The following is a 26,833-nucleotide window of genomic DNA, read 5'->3' as shown; positions in this document are numbered from 1 at the left end:
ATTGGACAGCTCCTCCAGGGATCAGTCTTCTGCTATCCACTGTGATTTGTATCAGGCTGTGCAGCACATAAAGCCATATATATATATGTATACTTCACAAGTGACGATTGGACAGCTCCTCCAGGGATCAGTCTTCTGCTATCCACTGTGATTTGTATCAGGCTATGTAGCACATAAAGCCATATATACATATGTATACTTCACAAGTGACGATTGGACAGCTCCTCCAGGGATCAGTCTTCTGCTATCCACTGTGATTTGTATCAGGCTATGTAGCACATAAAGCCATATATACATATGTATACTTCACAAGTGACGATTGGCCAGCTCCTCCAGGGATCAGTCTTCTGCTATCCACTGTGATTTGTATCAGGCTGTGCAGCACATAAAGCCATATATATATATATATATGTATACTTCACAAGTGACGATTGGACAGCTCCTCCAGGGATCAGTCTTCTGCTATCCACTGATTTGTATCAGGCTGTGCAGCACATAAAGCGATATATATATATATATGTATACTTCACAAGTGACGATTGGACAGCTCCTCCAGTGATCAGTCTTCTGCTATCCACTGTGATTTGTATCAGACTGTGTAGCACAGAAAGCCATATATACATTTGTATTCTCCTTACCACCATTCGTTGTCATACATCTCGTGTCTTCACCATTCTCCTCATACTGGTTACTGTTATTATGACATTTACTATTTAACATGTTCAATAACAATTATATTTTTTATATGAATTAGGTCTTATACTTTTTGGTGTATAGGAGCTCCATTTTTTCTTCAGTATTGTCCCCCCTGCTAGAAAGAGCGCAGCACTGTAAAGAACACATGGAAGGGCAGTGTGGTCAGCCATACAACCCCCTGACATAAAAGAAAGAGGACGGGTCTGTGCCACAAGCAGACAACCTGCATAATAGGACATAGGAAAATGCTTCAGAAAGATAATAATGGGGCTGGAGGGTCCTCACCAGCAGCCTTGTGTGCAGACATCTGCCATCCGCGAGCTCTATCTCCACAAAAGGGCTGCCCTCTCCACTGCTGTCAGGTGCTGGCCAGGTGCAGCGTACGGCTCTGCTCCGATACTGAACCTCCACACCACCTGCAATACAAAGACCCCATTATTCTGCAGCGGCCATCACAGAGAACGGTGCGGAGCACACTCTGTTACAGGGAAACGAGACTGACTCAGAAGCTCTGAAGGGAAACCAGATCCCTGTAATGAGGGAAAGCGAGAGGAACATGCACACAGCAAGACGAGGGCGGCTGTACTGATCATGGGAGACGGTCTGGATCATCATTGGACAGCCAGCAACAAGCGGACAGGCAGGAAGAGCAAACCTTCTCTGTACAGGTGCTACAATATGCTGGGGAAGAAGGATGGCTCCTAAGGTATACGGCCCGTCTCCGGGAACGCATGGCACAATGGACAGGCCACGTTTCAGTGCCACATTGACAATGATCTGACACCAACATCATCCAGGCAAATATCTATGGTGGGGAAATAATTACTTCATTGGGATTGTAGGGACTGATCAGGACAAGCCCCTCTCAGGTGAACTATCTGCGGTACAGGAGCACTTTACTACAGACCTTCATTGTAGAAGTCCTTCTACATCCTGAGCTGCTCTTATACTCAATCTCCTTCTGAGAATCACACAGATTCCTTCTGTCAAAATCTCCCTGAGACAAGTGGGCGTGGACTGCTGCATAGGCAGAGCTATCCATCAAATCTATCCAATAACCTTTACTGTTTGGTCGGGTGTGCTGGTGCTTTGTGCACGACTTCCATCCCTGGTGCTGAAGTTGTGTATGGTGCTGGGGGAGGGATGTGGGCGGAGTTATAGGGGTGTGGTCAATGCTGGCATGCAGCCCCCCACAAGGAATGATGGGAAGTATAGTCAGAAGACAGCAGAGAACTCTGAAGAGGAGGTGATGGCTGTGACAGAAGAGCTGGAGCCCAGACACAGCAAGCACGGCAGAGAACAATATACACGGTCAGAAGCAGTGACCGATTCTGGGCCGTGGCCAGCCTCTAAGCACATGAATTATCATGGATATGTCCTAGTCGTGGGCTAGCGTGGTGAAAGGATGCTCAGACACAGTGTGGTGATATTGCGGATCATAAAAAGTGTCTTTCCCCTCTGACCAGAGGAAGGATGAGGGGTGGGAAGAGACCCTCTATAAAATCTCTCCCAGAGTCCCCATGATAACATCCAGAAGGTAAGATGTCTCCAGGCTTCTGTAGGATAATCTGTGCCCAAAGCGCTCACAGATGCAATCCAGAAGACTGCTCTGTATTTAACCCTTTCATAGCTCTGCTGTTTTTGCAGTGTGTCTTTTTATTTAGTCATTGTTGGAGGCAATACTCTTTTTGTATCTTCAATCTAAAATGTAATATTGTTCCTTGCTGCTCTAAACTTACCCATAACCTTAAGGAGGGAAATTATAGATGGCTGTGTTACCCTGTGTATGCCAGAGAGCAAGAATAGGACCCATCAGGAGCCTGAGAAAGCTGGATAGTGTGCATCCTAGTGTGCTGCTCAGGGCGGGCGTCTCACTGACTTAAAGAGTGGTTGCAGCAATAAATTTGGTATGTTGATGTGGGAACTGGCTATGGAGGAACGCTGAGCTCAATGTGACAGGCGTTAAAAGCAGAGTTGCCCTTTACAGTCACGGGTTCAGCGAGAGGGTGGTGTTAATTACACCCTCCAAGAGTGCTGACACCATGTCCCTGTAATGAGGAAAAGTGCACACAATGAGACGCGAGCGGCTATAGAGACCATCAGTGAGACGCGGGCATCTATAGAGACCATCAGTGAAACGCGGGCAGCTATAGAGACCATCAGTGAGACCCGGGCAGCTATAGAGTCCATCAGTGAGACGCGAGCAGCTATAGAGACCATTAGTGAGACGTGGGCAGTTATAGAGACCATCAGTGAGACCCGGGCAGCTATAGAGACCATCAGTGAGATGCGAGCGACTACAGAGACCCATCAGTGAGACGCGGGCAGCTATAGAGACCATCAGTGAGATGCGGGCAGCTATAGAGGCCATCACTGAGACACAGGCAGCTACAGAAACTGTCACGATGCACGGGGAGGATACCTTTATCATCCCCGCCGCTCTCATCAATTAGTCATGAACCGGGATTTGGTTGCCCCTGGTTCTTTCTGAAGGGGATTTATTTAAATCCCACTTCCCAGTTCCGGTTTGGAACTTGCAGCTCTCTGGCGCCCCCCTTACCCTCAGGTCAGTCCGGGTACTACACCTAGGATAATTAGTCGCCTGAAAGGCTGCCTTACTTTGTACTGGCTAATGGGCACACTGCAACGAGGGAGACATAACTACTCCCACTCAGGCGGGAACAATAATTATCAACGCCGCCAGTCGCTACAAAGCCTCCCAAATGCACAGGACAAATCCGCTGCCACCAGCTCCGATTTCTTACGTAGTAAAGGGTCCGGAGCCAACCCAAATTAGTAGAATAATTCACTTCAGAGGACGTGACAGTTCGTTATAGAGCAAAGAGAGACAAAGCTAGTAATTTTATATATTTTACTCCAAAAAAGGTAGGCAGTGTTTAAAAACATAGTAACATAGTAGCATAACATAGTAACATAGTTAGTAAGGCCGAAAAAAGACATTTGTCCATCCAGTTCAGCCTATATTCCATCATAATAAATCCCCAGATTTACGTCCTTCTACAGAACCTAATAATTGTATGATACAATATTGTTCTGCTCCAGGAAGACATCCAGGCCTCTCTTGAACCCCTCGACTGAGTTCGCCATAACCACCTCCTCAGGCAAGCAATTCCAGATTCTCACTGCCCTAACAGTAAAGAATCCTCTTCTATGTTGGTGGAAAAACCTTCTCTCCTCCAGACGCAAAGAATGCCCCCTTGTGCCCGTCACCTTCCTTGGTATAAACAAATCCTCAGCGAGATATTTGTATTGTCTCCTTATATACTTATACATGGTTATTAGATCGCCCCTCAGTCTTTTTTCTAGACTAAACAAACGGTAAAAGGATATTATAAAATTAGACAAGTTGTATGTACAATACAATTACAAATAAAATTGGATTTAAGTTGAAAAATAGGGATTTTTGTGTACTCACCGTAAAATCCTTTTCTCCGAGTCATTCATTGGGGGACACAAGACCGCGGGTGTATACTGCTGCCAATAGGATCCTGACACTAAGTGATACAAAAAAAGTAAGCTCCTCCCCTTCAGCATACACCTTCCTGCTGGCTCTCAGCTAACCAGTGCAAAAGCAGTAGGAGATCAATAACAACATAAAGTATAGCATGTCAAATTATATATGAGAGTATAGCATGTCAGTCTATAAAACAAGCAGAAGCTAATAGCAAGGTGGGAGCTGTGTCCCCCAAAGAATGGCTCGGAGAAAAGGATTTTACGGTGAGTACACAAAAATTCCTATTTCTCCTTTGCCTCATTGGGGGACACAGACCGTGGGACGTCCCAAAGCAGTCCCTGGCAGTTTGAGGTCCAGGATCAGTCTTATTTTTCGGTCCCCTTTTTTGGAACCAAGATCCCTTAGATCTAGACCATCCTGGACAATTCTTCAACGCTGGTTGGGTCTATAGGGAACATGCGATCCTAAAGAGTGATGTCAGAGGCTTTTTGAACGCAGAGTACGCTTCTATACACTGAGCTATAATGCCCTTCTGGGTGTAATGGCATTTGCTGCTGACAGCGACGCACAACTACCTGCATCTGAGAGGCGTGAACCAGCTAGTCTCCCGCTCAAGAAATTTTGATTGACCAGCTTTACTGTCTTCAGGAAAAGGTTACTGATGTGAATCAAAGTAGTTAAGGTCTCTGACCCGGAGACCACTGCTCGAGCAACCCATGCGCTGGCTAAGGAAGGGTAGGGCACTCAACCCGAGGCTGCAAGATGCACAGAACCAGATTTGCTATCTGACAGTCCGTTGTAATTTTAATTGATGACCCACCGTGCAGGAATACTGGTAGACAAACCACAGGAGGCTCTACCCAGTTAATCTGCCAAGTGGCAGAATGCGCGGCTGGATCCAGAAGGTCAGGAAAAGCTGTTTCTTGCTACCTCCGCTCTCTTTTGACAGTGCAGAGTTAAAATGATGAACCCTCGATCCACCACCCTCTTAAAAGGAAAGTTGAGAGGGATCGTCCGCCTTTTTGCATCATCTGCTAAATAGTGGAGATGCAGAGGGGGGTGCTTGAACGCCAAAAAAGGGTGCCACTGTACATCCACAGAGTTCAGGTCACCGGGTGGACAGGGCTGGTTCTGGTGTTATGCCTGGCTGCAGAAGAGTATACATGGAGGCGACACTCCATGTGCTCGTCTATTGATGGTGTGGGGAGATCGGTGCCCTTTAAAAGGACCCGTCGCCTCTAAGAGTCAGACCAGGCATGGCATCCCATGTCGTAGGGGGGTATACGTGGAGAGGACACCCCGCGTGTTTGCATATTGGCTGAAAAAGGATACCGCGCTTGCAGAGGCTTCTGGCCAGTGGATCGCTTATCCGGACGCTCCCTGTCCGGGTGAATGACAAATGCTCTGCGGGGGAGTTTAGTCTCCTTATGAGGGACACTGCGTGATCTAGAGTAGAACCGTAGCCCTCAATCAACAGAGATTGGTTGATGATATAAATAGGCAAATCCATCCTTTTCTGAAGCTCTGGTGAGTCGAGATCCAAGGCAATATCAGATCCATATCAGAGTCTTGTTCTCAGGAAATCATTGGTGAGGGAGATCAGGAAATGAAGCTTCCATTTTCTAGATGCCTGTACGTTTCTAAAATACTAGCATCCACTGCTAGCCAACGGCTCCCATATAGGAGAGGAACCATATATCGGTCCTGCGAGCACTCCGAGCCACAGAGTGTAAACGGAGGGCTTCAATCTCTTGATCAGAGAAGCCATGGGATGTGGCAGTGATGAAGCCCACTCAGGGGAACTATGGTACTCTGGTATAAGCTGGGATCGGCGGCGGAGGATTCCTGAGTTCATTTAGGGTGACAAGCTTCGGACTGGTCATGTCCCTTTAACCCTGCTGTTCTGTTCGGTCTGGGGAGACCTATTTTGAACTTTGGTATTTTTTGGGATGTTCAAGATGCGGTTCTGAAACTTGTGGTTGATTGACTTAAATGAGGATGGGTCGGTCGGCCACGGGTTTCAGAGCCGCATCTTGAATATTTTAAAGAATATTGAAGTTCAAAGTCGGTCATTTTTGACCAACAGAACAGCAGGGTTAAGAGAAGGGAATGCTAGTCAAATGCCATTAAGACCAGGAAATGCTGGTCATGTGCCTTTTAGACCAGGGAATCTTGATCATGTGCCTTTAAAACCAGGGAATACTGGTCATGTGCCTCTAAGACAAGGGAATATTGGTCATGTGCCTTTAAGACCAGGGAATACTGGTCATGTGCCTCCATTAAGACGGGGGAATAATACGGGTCATTCATGTAAGTACAGGAGGGAAGAGAGCAGTACTTCCTTACCCGGCTGCCCTTACTCTGGCTTCCTTACCCGGAGTCGTTGTGCCCCTTTAATGCAAAAATCCATCGCCCCTGCCGGCAGGGTGGACCAAGATGAACACCGCTAAATGCAGAGGTGAAAAAGTCTCGCAGAGAGAGAGAGAGGAGCCATTTCGGGGGTGGAGCCACAGACGTGATGTGGGCAGAGCCACGTGACTTCCATGAATAGGCCCAAGCCGGGGCCTATATTTCTGCAGCCGGTGGGAGCAATACCAGGGGTAGAATAGAGGGGCAGTGGGCCAAGAAAAGCGAACGCTCCCGTGTCAGACAGAACACTCCAGAAAAGATGGGCGGAGCCGCCTTAGCGTGCCATAGTGCGGGCGCGACTTCCGGAATGTGGCCTACACATCGGCCGAAGCAGGGGGCTAAATTGTTGCAGCCGGCTGGAGTGTTACTTTAGGGAGGTGGGCCACAGGGAAGCTGCGGCTGCCTGTCAACATGTTAATATCCCACTACAGGGGCCCATCGCTGACTGGATCCACTCACAATTGGTGCGCGTCCCGGCATGGAGCCGCCGTGGATGACTGTGCTGTTCTGCTGCAGGTCAGGTATTGCAGCGTGGACGGTGCAGGGATAAAGCGATAACCCTCAATCCATCATCCCTTTGTTAGGGAGGTGGAGAGGAACCGTCCGCCTCCTTGTGCCATCCGCTTTAACAGTGGTGGGACATTGGGGGCTGCTCGGACGCCGAAGAGAAGGAGCCTCTGTACATCCACGGAGTTCAGCCCCCGGATGGACAGGGCCAGTTGTCCGGCATTAGGGCTGGCTCCAGGAGAGGATACATAGAGGCGACACTCCATGTTCTCGCCCGTTGCTGGTGTGGGGAGATCGGGACCCAAAAGAACCGTCGCCCCTGAAGTGAGCTCAGGCATGGCTTCCCATGTCGCAGGAGAGGGTACGGGGAGGCGACACTCCGCGTTCTCGCCTGTTGATGGTTCGGGGGAGATCGGAACCTTGAAAGGATCCGTCGCCCCCTTCACTACGTTAATTAAAAAATAAAAAATGTACAGAAAAGTAAAAAATAAAATAAAAACGATGGGGTCTGAACCAGACCCATGTGCCTCCTACAGACACTAAGCAAGAACTGGTTAGCTGAGAGCAGGAAGGTATATGCTGCAGGGCAGGAGCTAACTTTTTTTGTATCACTTAGTGTCAGCCTCCTATTGGCAGCAGCATACACCCACGGTCTGTGTCCCCCAATGAGGCGAAGGAGAAAAAAAAATACATTTCGTTCATATCATTTCAGATCATGGCAACCCATGTGCTATGGGGGATGGGCGAACATCAGCGTGCATCAGAGCAGCTTGCAGAGCTGCTGTTGGCTCTCTTTCTGGCCAAAAGACTGACTCACAACTCAGCAGGGTTAAGATATGCCCTCTGGTCGTGACATCACTGAGTGGGCTGAGTTATGAAATGCACTCCTTTTCTTAGAGGGACTCAGAGTTATGGAACATTCATATCCACCGTAGCTCCAGGATGCAACCTCATATAGCGATGACGTGATTATGATTGATCTTATTTTGTGACTAGCATTCTATTAAGACCAAACATGATCTCTCTAGGCATAGCGAGTAAGCAGTAATTCGTTTCTTGGATACCAAAGGTACAGGAAATTGGGAAACGCACTGGGTGATGGCCCCGCCGATGCACATACCAAATATATACCTTCCATATTTCTGTCACTAATTGGGGTCAAGTTATGAAGTTATGACTTACTATTAGGCTATGTGAACACATTCATGATTTTTCGAGTTTTTTCGGCCGTTTTCTGTTGAAAAATTGCTAAAAAAACGCTTACATTAAGCATCCCATCATTTCAATGCATTCTGCAATTTTTGAGCACATGCTGCCTTTTTTTCTGGGAAAAAAAAAACGCAGCATGTTCACTAATTTTGCAGATTTTCGCGTTTTTGCTGCTATATTATTGCATTGGGAAGCTCCGAAAAAAAAGCTAGAAAAATCTGAAAAAAAAAAAAAGCGCAAAAATGCGAGTGGATTTCCTGCAGAAAAAGTCTGGTTTTGTTCACGAACGTGCGCACACAGCCTTAAGGTTGTACATGAGCACGAGAGCACATGGTTTTTTCAGACAAAGGATTTCTACACACTCCTGCATTTGAGAGGGGGGTGGGGAGGCACAGAGTCCCACACTGGAGTTTCAAGTTACAGCTGCATTCAAGGGGATGGAGTTGCCTGCAGGCCAAGAGAGAGAAGGAAAGCTTCCTATGCAGTGTGTTGGGAACCATGTTACCTTCTGAAAAAATCCCTCAGACCATGGTATTTTTTTACATTTTCGTGCCACCTCACACTTTTGGATGGCGCTACAGAGGCAGAACCTTTTGCTACTCCTCCATGCACACATCGGCACGTTCGCCCTGGCGAGACAACCCACCTGCATTGCCGTGCTCCCTGCCCGTTTTGTGTTGGACTGTAAAGTCGTACTGCTGGAGGGCAAGGCTCCAGGGTAGAAACTTTCCGTTGGTTCCACACATGACTTGTAGCCAGCGCAGAGGGTTGTGGTCTGTCACTACAGTGAAGGTGCGACCGGACAGGTAGGGCTGCAAAATGTTGCAGGGCCCAGACCATGGCCAGGCAGTCCTTCTCGATGGTGGAGTAGGCCAGGTACAACACGGGGTGCTCTTGGTTCCTCAAGTCAAACTGGCTGAGCACAGCACTGAGGTCAAACTCGCTGGAGTCTATCTGCACCAGGAACGGTCAACTGCTGTCAACTGCTTTTAACACGGGAGCGTTGCACAGGGCTGTTTTCAAAGCCTGGAAGGTCCCCTCACAGCCGTCGGTCCAGTCGACTATTTGGGGTAGCTTCTTCCTGGTGAGGCCTGTTAAGGGTTTTGCCAGGCTACTATAGTTCTGTACGAAGCGCCTATAGCACCCTGCAGTGCCCAGGAAGGACATCACCCGCTTCTTGGTCCTGGAGGTGGGCCAGGACGCAATCACGTCCACTTTCCCAGGCTCTGGCTTTATGACGTTCCCGCCTACAAGGTGCCCCAAGTAGTGGACATCTCTCATGCCCATCTGACACTTTCCCGGCTTGATAGCCAGACTGGCTTGGTGAAATCGCCTGAGCACCTGCTGAATATGCTGCAGGTGTTCGTCCCAGGAGGAACTGAAGATGGCAATGTCATCCAAGTATGCCACTGCATACTTTTCCAGTCCCTGAAGCAGGTGGTTGACCTTCCGCTGGAAAGTGGCAGGGGCATTCTTCATGCAGAAGGGCATGACCGTGGACTCGTACAGTCCGAAGGGTGTGATAAAGGCGGACTTCTCCTGCGCCTTGGGGCTCAGGGGAATCTGCCAGTATTCCCGACTCAGATCTGTTATGGTCAGATATTCTGCGCCAGCTAACTGCTCAATTAATTCCTCGATGCGCAGCATTGGGTGCGCGTCAGAGGCTGTGATGGCGTTGAGCCCCCTGTAGTCCACGCAGAACCGGGTGGTCCGATCCTTCTTTGGCACGAGAAATACAGGTAAGGCCCACGTGCACTTTGACCATTGAATCACCCCCAGCTGTAACATCTCATCGATCTCCTGGCGCATAACCTGCTGCAGCTCGTCGGAGATCAGATAGGGTGTTCGCCGTAGTGGGGCATGATTCCCGGTGTCCACCTCGAGGACTGCTAACTCAGTCCTTCCAGGTCGGTTGGAGAACACGACCCGGAAGGGTTCCAGAGTGGTCCGCAACTGCAACAGCTGGGGTTCGGTTAACAAGGCGCTTACCTCCACGTCCTCGATGGACCTTCCGGCCTTGGCTTGGGCCAGCATGTCCAAGAGGGGGGGTCTTCCTCCCGGTCCTCGGGCAGGCAGCAGACCAGTAGGATGCAGGGTTCACGTTCGTGAGGAGCCTTCGTCATATTGATGTGAAAGGCCATTCGCCTACCCCGAGCGTGGTCAAGCGTGACCATGTTGGTGACTGGGTTGAGCTGTTGGTGGACGACGTACAGGCCTTTGCATGCTGCCTGAAGCCTTTCCTTTGGTATGGGGACCAACACCCACACCTTTTGACCCACCTGATAGGTCAGCTCCCGGGCCTTCTGGTCAGCCTGAGCCTGAGACATGTTGTTATGCACCAACTGCATCAAGGTCTGCATTTTGTCACGGAAGCGCATGACATACTCCACTAGGGACACTTCAGAAGGGTTCGGCTCCTCTTCCCAGTTTTCCCTTACCAACCCAAGGGGTCCCCGGACTCGCCTACCGTGTAGGAGCTCGAAGGGGGAGAACCCCGTTGAGGCCTGCGGAACCTCTCGGTAAGCGAACAGCAGCTGTGGTAGGTACCACTCCCAGTCGCATCCTTGGGTCTCAACCAGCATGCGTAGCATCTGTTTCAGAGTACCGTTGAAGCGCTCACACAAACCATTGGTCTGTCGGTGATACGCACTCAATACCAGATACTTCACCTGCATTCTCTTATAGAGAGCCTCCATTAGGCGAGACATGAATTGGGTCCCTTGATCGGTAAGCATCTCCCCGGGAAATCCTACCCGTGAAAAGATGGCTAACAGTGCATCCGCCACCTTATCTGCTCTAGTTGAGGACAGAGCCACTGCCTCTGGATACCGGGTAGCGTAGTCTACCATGGTGAAAGCGTATTGCTTTCCAGAGCTGCTGGGGATGGCCAGCGTGCCCACAATGTCACCACGAACCTCTGGAAAGGCTCCTCTATCACTGGCAAAGGGATCAGGGGAGCCTTAAGAGCAGGTCTCGCCTTCCCCACTCTTTGGCAGGTGATACAAAAGCGGCAGTGGTTTGTCACATCTGTCCCCATCTTGGGCCAATAGAAATGTTGAGACAGCGGGGTCTTAGTTTTGCTGAGCCCCAAGTATCCAGCGAGTGGGATCTCATGGGCAATAAACAACAATGCACCCCTGAATTGGTACGGGACGATCAGCTGTCTTTCCCTCAGCCACTCCTTTTGGGATTTTCCAGGTACTGTCTCCCGGTAAAATCTCCCTCGTTCCAAGAACACCCTCTCCTTATCAGTCACGGAGGTGGGCATCTTTCGAGGTGTCTCAAATTCTCCAGGCTCGCATCTGAGTGCAGTGCAGCCTGGAACTCCAGGCTGGAGGCAGCCAGAAGTGACGTCAAGGTCCCTTCCCCACGGGAACCCTCTTGGACCTGCTCTGGGTCCATCTCTGGTTTAGTCACGCCTGTGACTGAGGAGGGTCCAGAGGCAGACAGTTATCTGTGTTCCGGACACTCTGACTACGGGTGACAGCAGCTACGTAGGCCATCTCCCCGGGAATTTCCACAGGCCCATCAGCCGGCGCTGCTATGGGTACTACCTCCCCATCCACCCCCATTACCTCAGGAGCAGTGCTACTTATGGGGCAGTTACCTTCCTCTGTGGCACTGATCAGTTGCACGCCATCAACTTCCTCGCGGTTGCCATGCATCTCCCCATTTCCCTTAGCACCATGTCTAGCTCCTGTTAGGCTATGTGCACACGTAGGTTCGGGTCCCTGCGGGTTCTCCCGCAGCGGATTTGATAAATCTGCAGGGCAAAACCGCTGCGGTTATCCCTGCAGATTTATCACGTTTTGTCTTGCGGTTTCCGCTGCGGGTTTTACTCCTGCACTGGTTTTACTATTGATGCTGCATATGCAGCATCAATAGTAATGTTAAAAAAAAAAAAAAAAAAAAAAAAAAAAAAAAAGGTTATACTCACCCTCTGACATCTCGATCTCCTCGGTGCTGCAGGCGGTGGTCCGGTTCCAAAGATGCTGTGCGAGAAGGACCTTCGTGACGTCACGGTCATGTGACCGCGACGTCACCGCAGGTCCTGCTCGCATAGCAAACCTGAGACCGTACGGCCGCGTACAGCGCTGGGAGGTGAGTATATCATTATTTTTTATTTTAATTCTTTTTTTTTTTTTTTACCACAAATATGATTCCCAGGGCCTGGATGAGAGTCTCCTCTCCTCCTCCCCGGGTAGCAACCGCACATTATACGCTTACTTCCCGCATGGTGGGCACAGCCCCATGCGGGAAGTAAGCGGATCAATGCATTTCTATGTGTGCAGAATCGCTGCGATTCTGCACAAAGAAGTGACATGCTGCGGGTTGTAAACCGCTGCTTTTCTGCGCGTTTTTTCCCGCAGCATGTGCACAGCGGTTTGCGGTTTCCCATTGGTTTACATGTTTACTGTAAATGCAATGGAAACTGCTGCGGACCCGCAGCATCAAAATCGCTGCGGTTCCGCGGTAAAAACCGCAACGTGTGCACATAGCCTTAGGGGTTCCTTAGCCATCCCTCCCCGCAGTGTGACGTGGCTGAGTACTCCTGCACCTGTGAACACATCATTCTTAGGAAATAAATGGTTAGCATGTAAGACAGGCATATTTTCATCATCAGTATCATAAGTATTACCCTCGGCATTTTCAGAAAAATGGTTATCAGGTACATCATTAACCGGTTAAGCATTGTCAGGTAACACATGCAATTTCCCATCGCTATCTTCAGCATTCGATCGGGGAGGGGAGTCAGGGACATATGCAACCATCCTCCCCAAATCAGTCCCCAATACAACATCAGTGGGCAACTTATCGGCCAGCTCCACTTCCTTCACCCGCTCCCGGCACCCCAATCTATATGCAGCGGGGCAATTGGCAGGGGACAGCCCCCAATCCAGGTGACAGTCAGGGTTTTCCCCGGAATAATCTCTTCAGGGGCCGCCAGTTCGGGTCGGATGAGGGTTCGTTCAGCCCCGGTGTCCTTGAGGTCTGTAGCGACATGGCCACCCATGGTGACGTGCTGCACGTTGTCATACACCCTCCCAACCGACCCACCCACCAAAAGAACTGCTGCTTTAGGCCCTGGAGCCTTGGCATGGGGGTTCCTCTGCTTCTCCGGACAGTTGACGCTGATATGACCAGTCCGTTTGCAGGAAAAACACTGACGAATTTCGGTGGTAGGTCTGATGCTGCTGGCAAAAGGGACAGGGCCTCTGGTGAGTTGGCTGGCAGGGGCACTGGGGTTGGTTGCAGGCTTACCTTCTCCAGCTGACTGTGACTGGCTTCTACACTTCCGATTTATGGTTAGCCTCATAGGCGTCGGCGATCTGCGCTGCTTTTTCCGCGCCTTTGGGCTCTCGGTCCATCACGAACTGTCGCACCTCAGCTGGGCACAGATGTAGAAATTGGTCTTTGATCATCAGGTCTCCCAGCTGTTCGAAGGTGGTCACTGACAGTCCTTGGATCCACTGGCTAAAGTGGGTCCTGAGTCCATGCACCACATCACTATGACTGCCGTGTAGGCCACGTTGGAGGTTCCGGAACTTTTTACTGTAAACCTCAGGAGTTAGCTGGTACTTTGTTATCAGGGCCTGCTTGATGGCCTCATAGTCCTCATCTTGGTCTGGCGGGAGAGCAGCAAACGCCTCCAGAGTTTTGCCTCTTAGCCCTGGGGTCAGGTATCGGGTCCATTCGCCATCCGGCAGCTTATACTGTCTGCGGGCCTTCTCAAAGGCCCTCAGAAAAGTGTCCAAGTCCCTGTCCTTTTCTATCACAGGAAAGTGCTCTGGCCGGGGTTTAGGGGTCTGAGCATTGCTTGACTCGCCGCTCGACTGGGACGCCCTTGGCCCCTGGAGTCCGGCTAACTCCAGCTGGTACTCCCGCTCCGCTTGCCACTCGGCTCCCTCCTGGTATTGCTGGATCAGCTGCAGACATCCATCACGGTCTTCAGCGGGAAGTTGTTTCAAGGCCGCCAGCAGGTTTGGGTCCAATCCACCCCACCCTGGTAGCAAGTAGGGCCAGCATTCAGTAGTTGAAACTCTGCGGCAGCACCATTTTCGCTTGTGCTGGCTTCTGCGGCCACTGGGCTCTGAGAGCGGTCGTGGGCGGCTTCCCATTGCACCAGATCCGCGACCAGTTGGCTTTCGTTTTTGCCCGCAGAGTCAATCTGCTTCGACATGCACAAGGCAATAAGAGTGTCCTTGGTCTGCTTCTTATAAAAGGTTTCTCCCAGCATAGCAATGGTTGCCAAATAAAAGACAGGATAGAAAAACAAAGAGAAAGGGAGGGGGTAATCGCTATACACACGATTGTCTCCGGACTAAAACACTGAGCTTGCTCTCCAAAACTTTTTTGCGCAAAGTCCTCTCAAGAACTGTGCAAGTTTTTAGTGAGGAATGATTGCTCAAACCCGATCGCTAATGCTCTATGATCCCACTTCTGACACCTCCCACTTCTGACACCAATATGTCACGATTCACGGGAAGGATACCTTTATTATCCCCGCCGCTCTCATCAATTTGTCATGAACCGGGGTTGTTTGGTTGCCCCTGGTTCTTTCTGAAGGGGATTTATCTAAATTTGGAACTTGCAGCTCTCTGGCACCCCCCTTACCCTCCGGTCAGTCTGGGTATTGCACCTAGGATAATTAGTTGCCAGAAAGGCTGCCTTACTTTGTACTGGCTAATGGGCACGGTACAACAAGGGCGATAGAACTACTCCCACTCAAGCAGGAACAATAAATATCAACGCTGCCAGTCGCTACAAAGCCTCCCAAACGCACAGGACAAATCCGCTGTCACCAGCTCCGATTTCTTACATAGTAACGGGTTCGGAGCCAACCCAAAATAGTAGCGTAGTTCACTTCAGAGGACGTGACAGTTCGTTATAGAGCAAGGAGAGACAAAGCTAGTAATTTTATATATTTTTTTTCCTCCGAAAAAGGTAGGCAGTGTTTACAAATGGTAAAAGAATATTATAAAAGTAGACAAGTCATATATACAGTACAATTAGAAATAAAATGGGATTAAAGTTGAAAAAAACCACTGAGGGTATGTGCACACGTCAGGATTTCTGGCAGAAATTTTCCTGACAAAAAACGGACATTTCTGCCAGAAATCCGATATTTTCCTGACAAAAACCGGACATTTCTGCCAGAAATCTGCATGCGTTTTTTTCCGCGTTTTTGATGCATTTTTTCCAAATGTATAGAATAGCGGGAAAAGCGCGAAAAAAAAACGCATCATGTGCACAAAAATTGCAGAATGTATTCCAAATGATAGGATGCATAATGTATGCGTTTTTAATGAGTTTTTATCGCGAAAAAACCTGAACGTGTGCACATACCCTTACATTTCGTTCATATCATTTCAGATCATGGCAACCCATGTGCTGTGGGGGATGGGCGAACATCAGCGTGCACCAGAGCAGCTTGCAGAACTGCTGTTGGCTCTCTTCCTGGCCAAAGACTGACTCACAACTCAGCAGGGTTAAGGTATGCTATCTGGTCGTGACATCACTGAGTGGGCTGAGTTATTAAATGCACTCCTGTTTTCTCAGAGTTATGGAACATTCATATCCTTCATAGCTCCAGGATGTAACCTCGTATAGCGATGACGGAATTATCATTGATCTTATTTTGTGACTAGCATTCTACTAAGACTAAACATGATCTCTCAAGGCACCGGGAGTAAGCTGTAATTTGTTTCTTGGATACCAAGGGTACAGGAAATTGGGAAACGCACTGGGTGATGGCCCGGCCGATGCACATACCAAATATATAACTTCCATATCTCTGTCACTAATTATGGTCAAGTTATGCCTTTCTATTGAGGTTGTACATGAGCACGAGAGCATATGGTTTTCTCAGACAAAGGATTTCTACACACTCCTGCATTCGAGGGGGGGGGGGGGGCAGAGTCCCACACTGGAGTTTCAAGTTACAGCTGTATTCAGGGGGGAAGGAGTTGCCTGCAGGCCAAGACAGAGAAGGAAAGCTTCCTAGGCAGTGTGTCGGGGACCCATGGAACTTTCTAAAAAAAATCCCTCAGACCATGGTATTTTTATACACTATCGTGACAGAGACCATCAGTGAGATGTGGGCAGCTATAGAGACCATCAGTAAGACGTGGGCAGCTATAGAGACCATGTGCGAGTCATGACCTCCATGAATGGATCAGATTCTGACCTTTTTGTAGTGCCCTGCTATACCAACATCTCCAGTGATTTCGGAGGGATTGGCTGCAGCAGGTCGTTCTGTGCTCACCTGACATAGTGTCCAGCTGGCGAGTTAATGCAGAGGTGATGACATCATTTTCTACTATGTAGCCCATATTCGCCATCCCTTCATTATCGAATGTGATAAGCGCATCCGAGCAGGCATCCCAGACCTGTGAGCACAACATCAAATGGAGGGAAGAACACATGGTCCGATAATCCTCGATAGCGTCGACAGTCTTACCTGCATTCTTTTCACTGGCTTCAGCCTCATGGCACATATGTGATCCCAAGCACCAATGCCTGTGGTTAAAAAACAGCGGGCAGGGGTCAGTGCTGCACAGGAGGAGCAGACCCTTGTGTTGCATGCTCTACACTCACTGCTAAGGAGAGTGGCTGATCCTGGGGTGATGGAGCTGACACGATTGCTGAATTGCTCTGGCAGCGGCTCCCACACCTTTCTCTGTCCAGCTTCCAGCAGAAGGATTCTCTTGTGACGCAGGTGAGGATGAGAACCTGGTGAGGTGGAAAAAGGACTTTAATATCAACCAGTAAAGAGTGCAAAGTCAGAGTGCACCAGGGACAACGCCGCTGGGGCCGCACCAGAGGCGGCGCTGGGGCCGCACCAGAGGCGGCGCTGGGGCCGCACCAGAGGCGGCGCTGGGGCCGCACCAGAGGCGGCGCTGGGGCCGCATCAGAGGCGGCGCTGGGGCCGCACCAGAGGCGGCGCTGGGGCCGCACAGAATGCACCATGCTCGGTGCTGTGCTGAATTAGGATACGATTTCCTGGTTTGTGCAAAGTTCATTCTTTTCTATAACCCTCTGGACAACATGTAAAGTATAGAGATGCACCCGCACCTATGGCGCAAGCCATCGCTGACCCGACCATGCCCCCACCAGATATGATGACATCATAGAGCACAGAGGATGTAGAAGATGCAGCAGACCGGCAAAGGTGGGGAACCAAGCACCGAGGAACCACTGGCAAACACAAAGGAAGCGGCATCTCAGATCCTGTCAGGAAAAAAAAAAAGAGCAGTCAGCGCAGGATTAATAATGGCGTGGTGCAGGGGCCACTACACAGCATAAAGCGCATTAATAACCCCACACAGTCACTACACAGCATAAAGATCTAGAATAATCCCACAATCACTACACAGCATAAAGATCCAGAATAACCCCACAGTCACTACACAGCATAAAGAGCCCGAATAACCCCACAGTCACTACACAGCCTAAAGATCCAGAATAAATCCCCACACAGTCACTACATAGCCGAAAGATCCAGAATAACAGTGTATTCAGTAAACAGCCTAAAGAGCCACAATAAACCCACAGTCACTACACAGTCTAAAGATCCAGAATAACCCTGCAGACACTACACAGCATAAAGATCCAGAATAACCCCAGTCACTACACAGCATAAAGATCTCGAATAACCCCAGTCACTACACAGCCTAGAGATGCAGAATAACCCTGCATTCAGTACACAGTATAAAGATCCAGAATAACCCCAGTCACTAGACAGCCTAAAGATCCAGAATAACCCCAGTCACTACACAGCATAAAGAGCCAGAATAACCCCGCAGTCACTACACAGCATAAAGAGCCAGAATAACCCCGCAGTCACTACACAGCATAAAGAGCCAGAATAACCCCGCAGTCACTACACAGCATAAAGAGCTAGAATAACCCCGCAGTCACTACACAGCATAAAGAGCTAGAATAACCCCGCAGTCACTACACAGCATAAAGAGCTAGAATAATCCTGCAGTCACTACACAGCATAAAGAGCCAGAATAACCCCGCAGTCACTACACAGCATAAAGAGACAGAATAACCCCGCAGTCACTACACAGCATAAAGAGCCAGAATAATCCTGCAGTCACTACACAGCACAAAGAGCCAGAATAAACCCAGTCATTACACAGCATAAAGAGCCAGAATAACCCCGCAGTCACTACACAGCATAAAGAGCCAGAATAATCCTGCAGTCACTACACAGCACAAAGAGCCAGAATAAATGCAGTCACTACACAGCACAAAGAGCCAGAATAAACCCAGTCATTACACAGCATAAAGAGCCAGAATAACCCTGCAGTCACTACACAGCACAAAGAGCCAGAATAACCCCGCAGTCACTACACAGCATAAAGAGCCAGAATAACCCTGCAGTCACTACACAGCATAAAGAGCCAGAATAACCCCGCAGTCACTACACAGCATAAAGAGCCAGAATAACCCTGCAGTCACTACACAGCATAAAGAGCTAGAATAATCCTGCAGTCACTACACAGCACAAAGAGCCAGAATAACCCCGCAGTCACTACACAGCATAAAGAGCCATAATAACCCTGCACTCACTACACAGCATAAAGAGCTAGAATTAACCCAGTCACTACACAGAATTAAGATCCAGAATAACCTCTCAGTCACTTCACAGCCTAGAGAGCCAAAATAACCCCGCAGTCACTACACAGCCTAAAGAGCCAAAATAACTCTGCTGCAGTCACTACACAGCATAAAGAGCCATCCACCGGATACCTTCCGTCAGTCCCTCAATATTCTAATGTCCCCCTTTCCCCTCCAGGTGATGATGGCTCATTGACTGCTCTCTGCACACAGGACTTTGTAGATCCTAGAAGGAGCTATGACGCCAGGTTACATGGGGTCAGACCCTTGTGCTTCTAAACGCTGTGACTGCATTCAGCCAGTAGATCTGTGTGATGCAAAGGAGCGCCACCTGTGGTAAAAGGACATCAAGCAGCAAAGATGGTGGTGGCAGAAAACACTTTTTAGGTGGCTGTGGGAGTCTCCGATATAGTGTGACAGTGGGGGATGGGTTTCACCAGGGTACTTATGTGTGATAGTAAGGGGTGGGTTTGGGATCTTCAGAGTACATGGGTTTGAGGTCTCCAGGATACATGTGTGATGGGTTTGGGGTCTCAAGGGTACTTGTACGTATGATGGGTTTGGAGTTCCCAGGGTACATGCATGTGTGATGGATTTATGGTCTCCAGGATACATGTGAGTGTGTCATGGGTTTGGGGTCTCCAGGGCACGTGTGACTGTTTGATGGGTTTTGGGTCTCCAGCGTACATGTGTGTGATGGGTTTGGGGTCTCCAAGGTTCATTAAGTGATGGGTTTGGGGTCTCGAGGGTACGTATGTGTTTGATGGGTTTGGGGTCTCCAGGGTACACGTGAATGTTTAATGGGTTTGGGGGTCTCTAGGGTACGTGTGAGTGTTTGATGGGTTCGGGGTCTCCAAGGTTCATTAAGTGATGGGTTTGGGGTCTCCAGAATACGTGTGCGTGTTTGGGGTCTCCAGGGTACATGCGTGTATGTGTTAGGTTTGGAGTCTCCAGGGTACGTGTGAGTGTTTGATGGGTTTGGGGTTTCCACGGTACGTGTGAGTGTTTGATGGGTTTGGGGTCTCCAGGGTATGTGTGTGCAATGGGTTTGGGGTCTCCAGGGTTCATGTAAGTGATGGGTTTGGGGTCTCCAGGATATGTGTGTGATTGGGGTCTCCAGGGTACATGCGTGTGTGATGGATTTATGGTCTCCAGGGTACATGTGAGTGTGTGTTGGGTTTGGAGTCTCCAGGGTACATGTGAGTGTGTGTTGGGGTCTCCAGGGTACGTGTGTTTGATGGGTTTCCAGGGTATGTATGTTTGATAGGTTTGGGGTCACCAGGGCACGTGTGTTTCATGGGTTTTGGGTCTCCAAGGTACGTGTTTGTGTGATGGGTTTGGGGTCTCTAGGGTATGTGTGTGTGTGATGGGTTTGTGTTCTCGAAGGTACATGTGTGTTTGATGGGGTTGGGGTCTCCTAGGGTACCTGTGGGTGTTTGATGGGTTTACGGTCTCCAGGGTACGTGTGTGATGGGTTTAGGGTCTGCAGGTAAGTGTGTTTGTGTTCTCCAAGGTATATGTGTGTTTGATGGGTTTGGGGTCTCCAGGGAACATGCGTGTGATGGATTTATGGTCTCCAGGGTACATGTAAGTGTGTGTTGGGTTTGGGGTCTCCAGGGTACGTGTGTTTGATGGGTTTGGGGTCTCCAGGGTACGTGTGTGCAATGAGTTTGGGGTCTCCAAGGTTCATGCAAGTGATGGGTTTGGGGTCTCCGGGGTACGTGTGTGTGGTGGGTTTAGGGTCTGCAGGTAAGTGTGGTTGTGTTCTCCAAGTTACGTGTTTGATGGGTTTGGGGTCATCGGAGTACTGTGAGTGTTTGATGGGTTTGGGGTCTCCAGGGTACATGTGTGTGTTATCGGTTTGGGATCTTCAGGGTACATGCGTGTGTGATGGATTTATGGTCTCCATGGTACATGTGCCAAAATATAAAAACCAACTAGGGGCGCTGCACAAAGGGTTATTTCTTAATTTTTTTCCCCCTGCTGCAAATAAACGGACACAACTACCAAAATGTCCGGTGTAAAAGTGTAAAAAACACAAACAACTAGGACTTAATCCTTTGGATTAAGCCTTTTGGTCCTAGGTGCATTCCGTCAGCCGATCACGTGTATCATCACGTGCATGTGACGTCACGCGAGGTCCTGCAGCTTCACTGCACCTCGCCGGCAACTTGCTTGTAGGAGCGCGGTCTTACCGCTGAAGATCCTGGATCATCGCCGGGAACCTGCTTGAGGAAGCGCGGTCTCACCGCTGAAGATCCGGGAGCATCGCCTGTGAGGTAAGGGGTGACTGTCACCGGCCGGGACAGGTCTAACACCCTTTCCTCACACATCTTCACAAAAGTCACTGCTGCGCATACATTTGGGAGACTGCAGCACGTGTATATACATTTGAATACCTGCTAAATCGTGTAGACCGCATAATTGAAGGTAAATAATATGCCAATTGGGTAACTGTTTGGTCACGGTACAAGTAATATCACCCTATGTAGACAGCCCTGTCAATATTCGTTTTTTAAATCAATTGGGACCTCCAGCGCAAATATATACACATATCCATGGTACATGTGTTTGAGGAGTTTGGGTTCTCCAGGGTACGTGTGCGCGATGGGTGTGGGGTCTCCAAGGTTCATGTAAGTGATGGGTTTGGGGTCTCCCGGGTACATGTGTGTGTTTGGGGTCTCCAGGGTACATGCGTATGTGATGGATTTATGGTCTCCAGGGTACGTGTGAGTGTTTGATTGGTTTGGGGTCTCCAGGGTACGTGTGTGTTTGATGGGTTTGGGGTCTCCAGGGTATGTGTTTGATGGGTTTGGGGTCTCCAGGGCACGTGTGTGTTTCATGGTTTTGGAATCTCCAAGGTACGTGTTTGTGTGTTTGGGGTCTCCAGGGTACGTGTATGTGATGGGTTTAGGGTCTACAAGTAAGTGTGTTTGTGTTCTCCAAGGTACATGTGGGTTTGGGGTCTCCGGGGTACATGCGTATGTGATGGATTTATGGTCTCCAGGGTACGTGTGAGTGTTTGATTGGTTTGGGGTCTCCAGGGTACGTGTGTGTTTGATGGGTTTGGGGTCTACAGGGTACGTGTGTGTTTGATGGGTTTGGGGTCTACAGGGTACGTGTGTGTTTGATGGGTTTGGGGTCTCCAGGGTATGTGTTTGATGGGTTTGGGGTCACCAGGGCACGTGTGTGTTTCATGGGTTTGGAATCTCCAAGGTACGTGTTTGTGTGTTTGGGGTCTCCAGGGTACATATATGTGATGGGTTTAGGGTCTGCAAGTAAGTGTGTTTGTGTTCTCCAAGGTACATGTGGGTTTGGGGTCTCTAGGGTACATGCGTGTGTGTGTGTGATGGATTTATGGTCTCCAAAGTACATGTGAGTGTTTGATGGGTTTGGGGACTCCAGGGTACACGTGAGTGTTTGATGGGTTTGGGGTCTGTGTGATGGGTTTGGGGTTTCCAGGGCACGTGTCTGTGTGATGGGTTTGAGATCCCAAGGGTACTTGTGTGTGTGATGGGTTTGGGATATCCAGAGTACTTGTGTGTGTGATGGGTTTGGGATCTCCAGAGTACATGTGTATAATGGGTTTGGGGTCTCCAGGGTACATGCATGTGTGTGATGGATTTATGGTCTCCAAAGTACATGTGAGTGTTTGATGGGTTTGGGGACTCCAGGGAACACGTGAGTGTTTGATGGGTTTAGGGTCTCCAGGGTATGTGTAAGTGTTTGATGGGAATGGGGTCTCCAGGGTACATGTGTGATAGGTTTAGGGTCTCTAGGGTACGTGTGAGCGTGTGATGGGTTTCGGGTCTCCAGGGTATGTGTGTTTGATGGATTTGGGGTCTCCAGGGTATGTGTGATGGGTTTGGGGGTCTCCAGAGTATGTGTGATGGGTTTGTGGCCTCCAGAGTACATGGAAATGCGTGAAGGTGGGGGATAGGTTTGGGGTCTCCAGGGTATGTGTGCGCACATGTGTTTGGGGTCTCCAGGGAACGGGTGTGTGTGTGTGATAGGTTTGGTGTCTCCAGGGTACGTGTGTGATGGGTTTGGGATCTCCAGGGTACATGTGTCTGTGATGGGTTTTTGATCTCCAGAGTATGTGGAAATGTGTGATGGTTGGGGATATGTTGGGGTCTCTAGAGTTAGTGTGTATGCTGACTACTTATAGGTAGAATGATCACAAGGACCCTCTCGTGGCCTGAGGCTTATGAAGCCCTGTAGCGGCTCTTACCAAGCACATATACACCTGGCAGCACACACCTTCAGTCAGTGACATTGCCTTTCTTTGTAAAGTCTCCTATTGAGGCAGCACTTAGGGTTTCCTGCAGTAATCCCACTTGCTACCTATATCAGAATCATCTGATACGCCCCCCTCCCCGGTACAGTGATTGCATTACCATTGCTGTGCTGATGATTGTCACCATCCTACTAAGCATCACCACTGCAACCAAATGCTGGGCTCAGCAGCCATGCTAAAATCCATAGCATGAGCATCTGAGCCTAGTTTGGCTGCAGCGGTGATGTGAGCTGAGATTGTGACATCACGTTTGCAACCTATAAACAATCAATGGAGATGCAGTGCTGGGCCTGTGGAGAGTTAGTAACACATGGGATTAATAACATTAGCACAGAGACAATGATGAAGAGAAAAGTTATAGCAACAAAACATTTCTTCTAAAGGTTCAGTAAAATAGATGGAAAATATTAAGATTTTAAGTCACTTCACAAACAAAAGGGCATTGATTTAAACAGTGAATAACTGACCCCAAGAGCCGGCTCTATGCTCCATACTCCAGTCCTATCAGTACACAGCCGGCTCTATGCTCCATACTCCAGTCCCATCAGTACACAGCCGTCTATATGCTCCATACTCCAGTCCCATCAGTACACAGCCGTCTATATGCTCCATAATCCAGTCCTATCAGTACACAGCCGGCTCTATGCTCCATACTCCAGTCCTATCAGTACACAGCCGTCTATATGCTCCATACTCCAGTCCCATCAGTACACAGCCGTCTATATGCTCCATAATCCAGTCCTATCAGTACACAGCCGGCTCTATGCTCCATACTCCAGTCCTATCAGTACACAGCCGTCTATATGCTCCATACTCCAGTCCCATCAGTACACAGCCGTCTATATGCTCCATAATCCAGTCCTATCAGTACACAGCCGGCTCTATGCTCCATACTCCAGTCCTATCAGTACACAGCCGTCTATATGCTCCATACTCCAGTCCTATCAGTACACAGCCGTCTATATGCTCCATACTCCAGTCCTATCAGTACACAGCCGTCTATATGCTCCATACTCCAGTCCTATCAGTACACAGCCGGCTCTATGCTCCATACTCCAGTCCCATCAGTACACAGCCGTCTATATGCTCCATACTCCAGTCCTATCAGTACACAGCCGGCTCTATGCTCCATACTCCAGTCCCATCAGTACACAGCCAGCTCTATGCTCCATACTCCAGTCCCATCAGTACACAGCCGTCTATATGCTCCATAATCCAGTCCTATCAGTACACAGCCGGCTCTATGCTCCATACTCCAGTCCTATCAGTACACAGCCGGCTCTATGCTCCATACTCCAGTCCCATCAGTACACAGCAAGCTCTATGCTCCATACTCCAGTCCCATCAGTACACAGCTGTCTCTATGCTCCATACTCCAGTCCCATCAGTACACGCCCGACTCTATGCTCCATACGCCAGTCCTATCAGTACACAGCCGGCTCTATGCTCCATACTCAAGTCTCATCAGTACACAGCCAGCTCTATGCTCCGTACACCAGTCCTATCAGTGCGCAGCCCGCTCTATGCTCCGTACACGTCCTATCAGTGCGCAGCCTGCTCTATGCTCCGTACACCAGTCCTATCAGTGCGCAGCCCGCTCTATGCTCCGTACACCAGTCCTATCAGTGCGCAGCCCGCTCTATGCTCCGTACACCAGTCCTATCAGTGCGCAGCCCGCTCTATGCTCCGTACTCCTCCTGAGAGTCGCCGACCTCCTCTGACATCACACTGACAGAGTAGACCAGTAGTTGCAGAAACGTCGGCAGATCGTCCCAGGACACAAAAGGCCAGTATTTGGCCCATAACGCAAGTCTTCAGCATTTGTAATTAGGGAAAGATTCAGAACCTTAATTTTGTTCTCAAACGCTTGGTTGTGACCGGTCACCACATTTGTGGGCACTGAAGGGCGGCTCTGTTATACAATCATACTGCACTAGTTTATTTTACTCTCATTTGTCAAGATTTTTGCCACAATGGTGTGAACGGAGAATCTCGGCAGCAGGCGGTCCTGCTTCAACTGAAATGTTGGGACGACTCGCAGCGAATCTACATGGTAAAAGTTTTCCCTCACTAAGGCCGGTTTCACACTTGCGTTTCAAAACGCATGCGTTTTAAAAAAAACGGCATGGTGAAAAAACGCATGTAAACGCTGTGTTTTTTTGACGCATGCGTTTTTGCATGTGGTAAAAAAAATGCGGCGTTTTGACGCGTTTACATGCGTTTTTTCATGCGTTTGCGTTTTTTAAACGCATGCTGAGAAATGTGTGACAGCTGCCAATCATCAAAATAAAGTAAAAAACCCACTATAAACAGAAATAGTTAGTTATAGGGATCATAACCCTAACCCTAAAGGGATCCTAACCCTAAAGGGATTAGGGTTAGGGGTAGGGTTAGGATCCCTTTAGAGTTAGGGGTAGGGATAGGATCCCTTTAGGGTTAGTGTTAGGATCCCTTTATCACCTTTATGGTGGGGGGTGGCATATCAGTGTGTTTTCTGTTTTTTTTTTAAATAAAAACGCATGCGTTTTTAACGCAAACAAACGCATGTGTTTACATAGACATCAATAGGTTTTTGTGCGGCAAAAAAACGCCGCAAAAATTACTACATGTTGTATTTCTGCAACACATCGCATGCAGAGAAAAAACGCATGCGTTGCAAAAACGCATCAAAACGCATGCGTTTTTAATGTTAAATATAGGGGGGGAAAACGCATGCTTTTTTTGCGTTTTTTACCGCAAAAAAAAAAAAACGCAAATGTGAAACCAGCCTAAGATGGTCCATGCGATAATCCGCCTAGAACACTACAGCTCCTCTCCCCACTCTGTGCTGCGGCAGAGAGGAGACGTCTAACCTTCCCATAGGGAATACCCAGCTACTTCATCATGGCGACCCCCACATAAGACTCTCCAATCACAAACAGATTAATGTAACAAATCTGCTCATGGAGCCGCTCTGCCTCATCTATCCTCTCTGCCTCATCCTTGCAACATAACCACAGCCTTGCCGCCCCATTCTGCCTCATCCCCGCAGTGTGACCTCAGCCTCACCGCCCCGCTCTGCCTCATCCCCGCAGTGTGACCTCAGGCTCACCACCCCGCTCTGCCTCATCCCCACAGTGTGACCTCAGGCTCACCGCCCCACTCTGCCTCATCCGCGCAGTGTGACCTCAGGCTCACCGCCCCGCTCTGCCTTATCCCCGCAGTGTGACCTCAGCCTCACCGCCCCGCTCTGCCTCATCCCCGCAGTGTGACCACAGGCTCACCGCCCCGCTCTGCCTCATCCCCGCAGTGTGACCTCAGGCTCACCGCCCCGCTCTGCCTCATCCTCGCAGTGTGACCTCAGGCTCACCGCCCCACTCTGCATCATCCTCGCAGTGTGACCTCAGGCTCACCGCCCCGCTCTGCCTCATCCTCGCAGTGTGACCTCAGGCTCACCGCCCCGCTCCGCCTCATCCTCGCAGTGTGACCTCAGGCTCACCGCCCCGCTCCGCCTCATCCTCGCAGTGTGACCTCAGGCTCACCGCCCCGCTCTGCCTCATCCTCGCAGTGTGACCTCAGGCTCACCGCCCCGCTCCGCCTCATCCTCGCAGTGTGACCTCAGGCTCACTGCC

At 49.6% G+C, this 26,833-nt stretch overlaps 1 protein-coding gene across 2 annotated transcripts in view; it reads right to left on the bottom strand.

Annotated features, from left to right (window-relative positions):
• Positions 1-26,833, bottom strand: part of COQ6 (coenzyme Q6, monooxygenase) — a 59,982-nt gene that overhangs the window by 26,667 nt on the left and 6,482 nt on the right. For both annotated transcript variants that reach the window (XM_069735719.1, XM_069735716.1), the window contains exons 2-6: positions 17,372-17,527; positions 16,895-17,029; positions 16,758-16,816; positions 16,563-16,686; positions 982-1,112 (exon numbers count right to left, since the gene is read on the bottom strand). In XM_069735719.1, the coding sequence (XP_069591820.1) occupies positions 982-1,112; positions 16,563-16,686; positions 16,758-16,816; positions 16,895-17,029; positions 17,372-17,519 (597 nt within the window). In that variant the 5' untranslated portion in view covers positions 17,520-17,527. The remainder of the gene's footprint in view (positions 1-981; positions 1,113-16,562; positions 16,687-16,757; positions 16,817-16,894; positions 17,030-17,371; positions 17,528-26,833) is intronic.

This window comes from Ranitomeya imitator, chromosome 1, assembly GCF_032444005.1.
Source record: "Ranitomeya imitator isolate aRanImi1 chromosome 1, aRanImi1.pri, whole genome shotgun sequence".
Classification (NCBI taxonomy): domain Eukaryota; kingdom Metazoa; phylum Chordata; class Amphibia; order Anura; family Dendrobatidae; genus Ranitomeya; species Ranitomeya imitator.
Note: the sequence above shows the minus strand (reverse complement) of the source record. Positions and strands in the feature narration are given on the sequence as shown.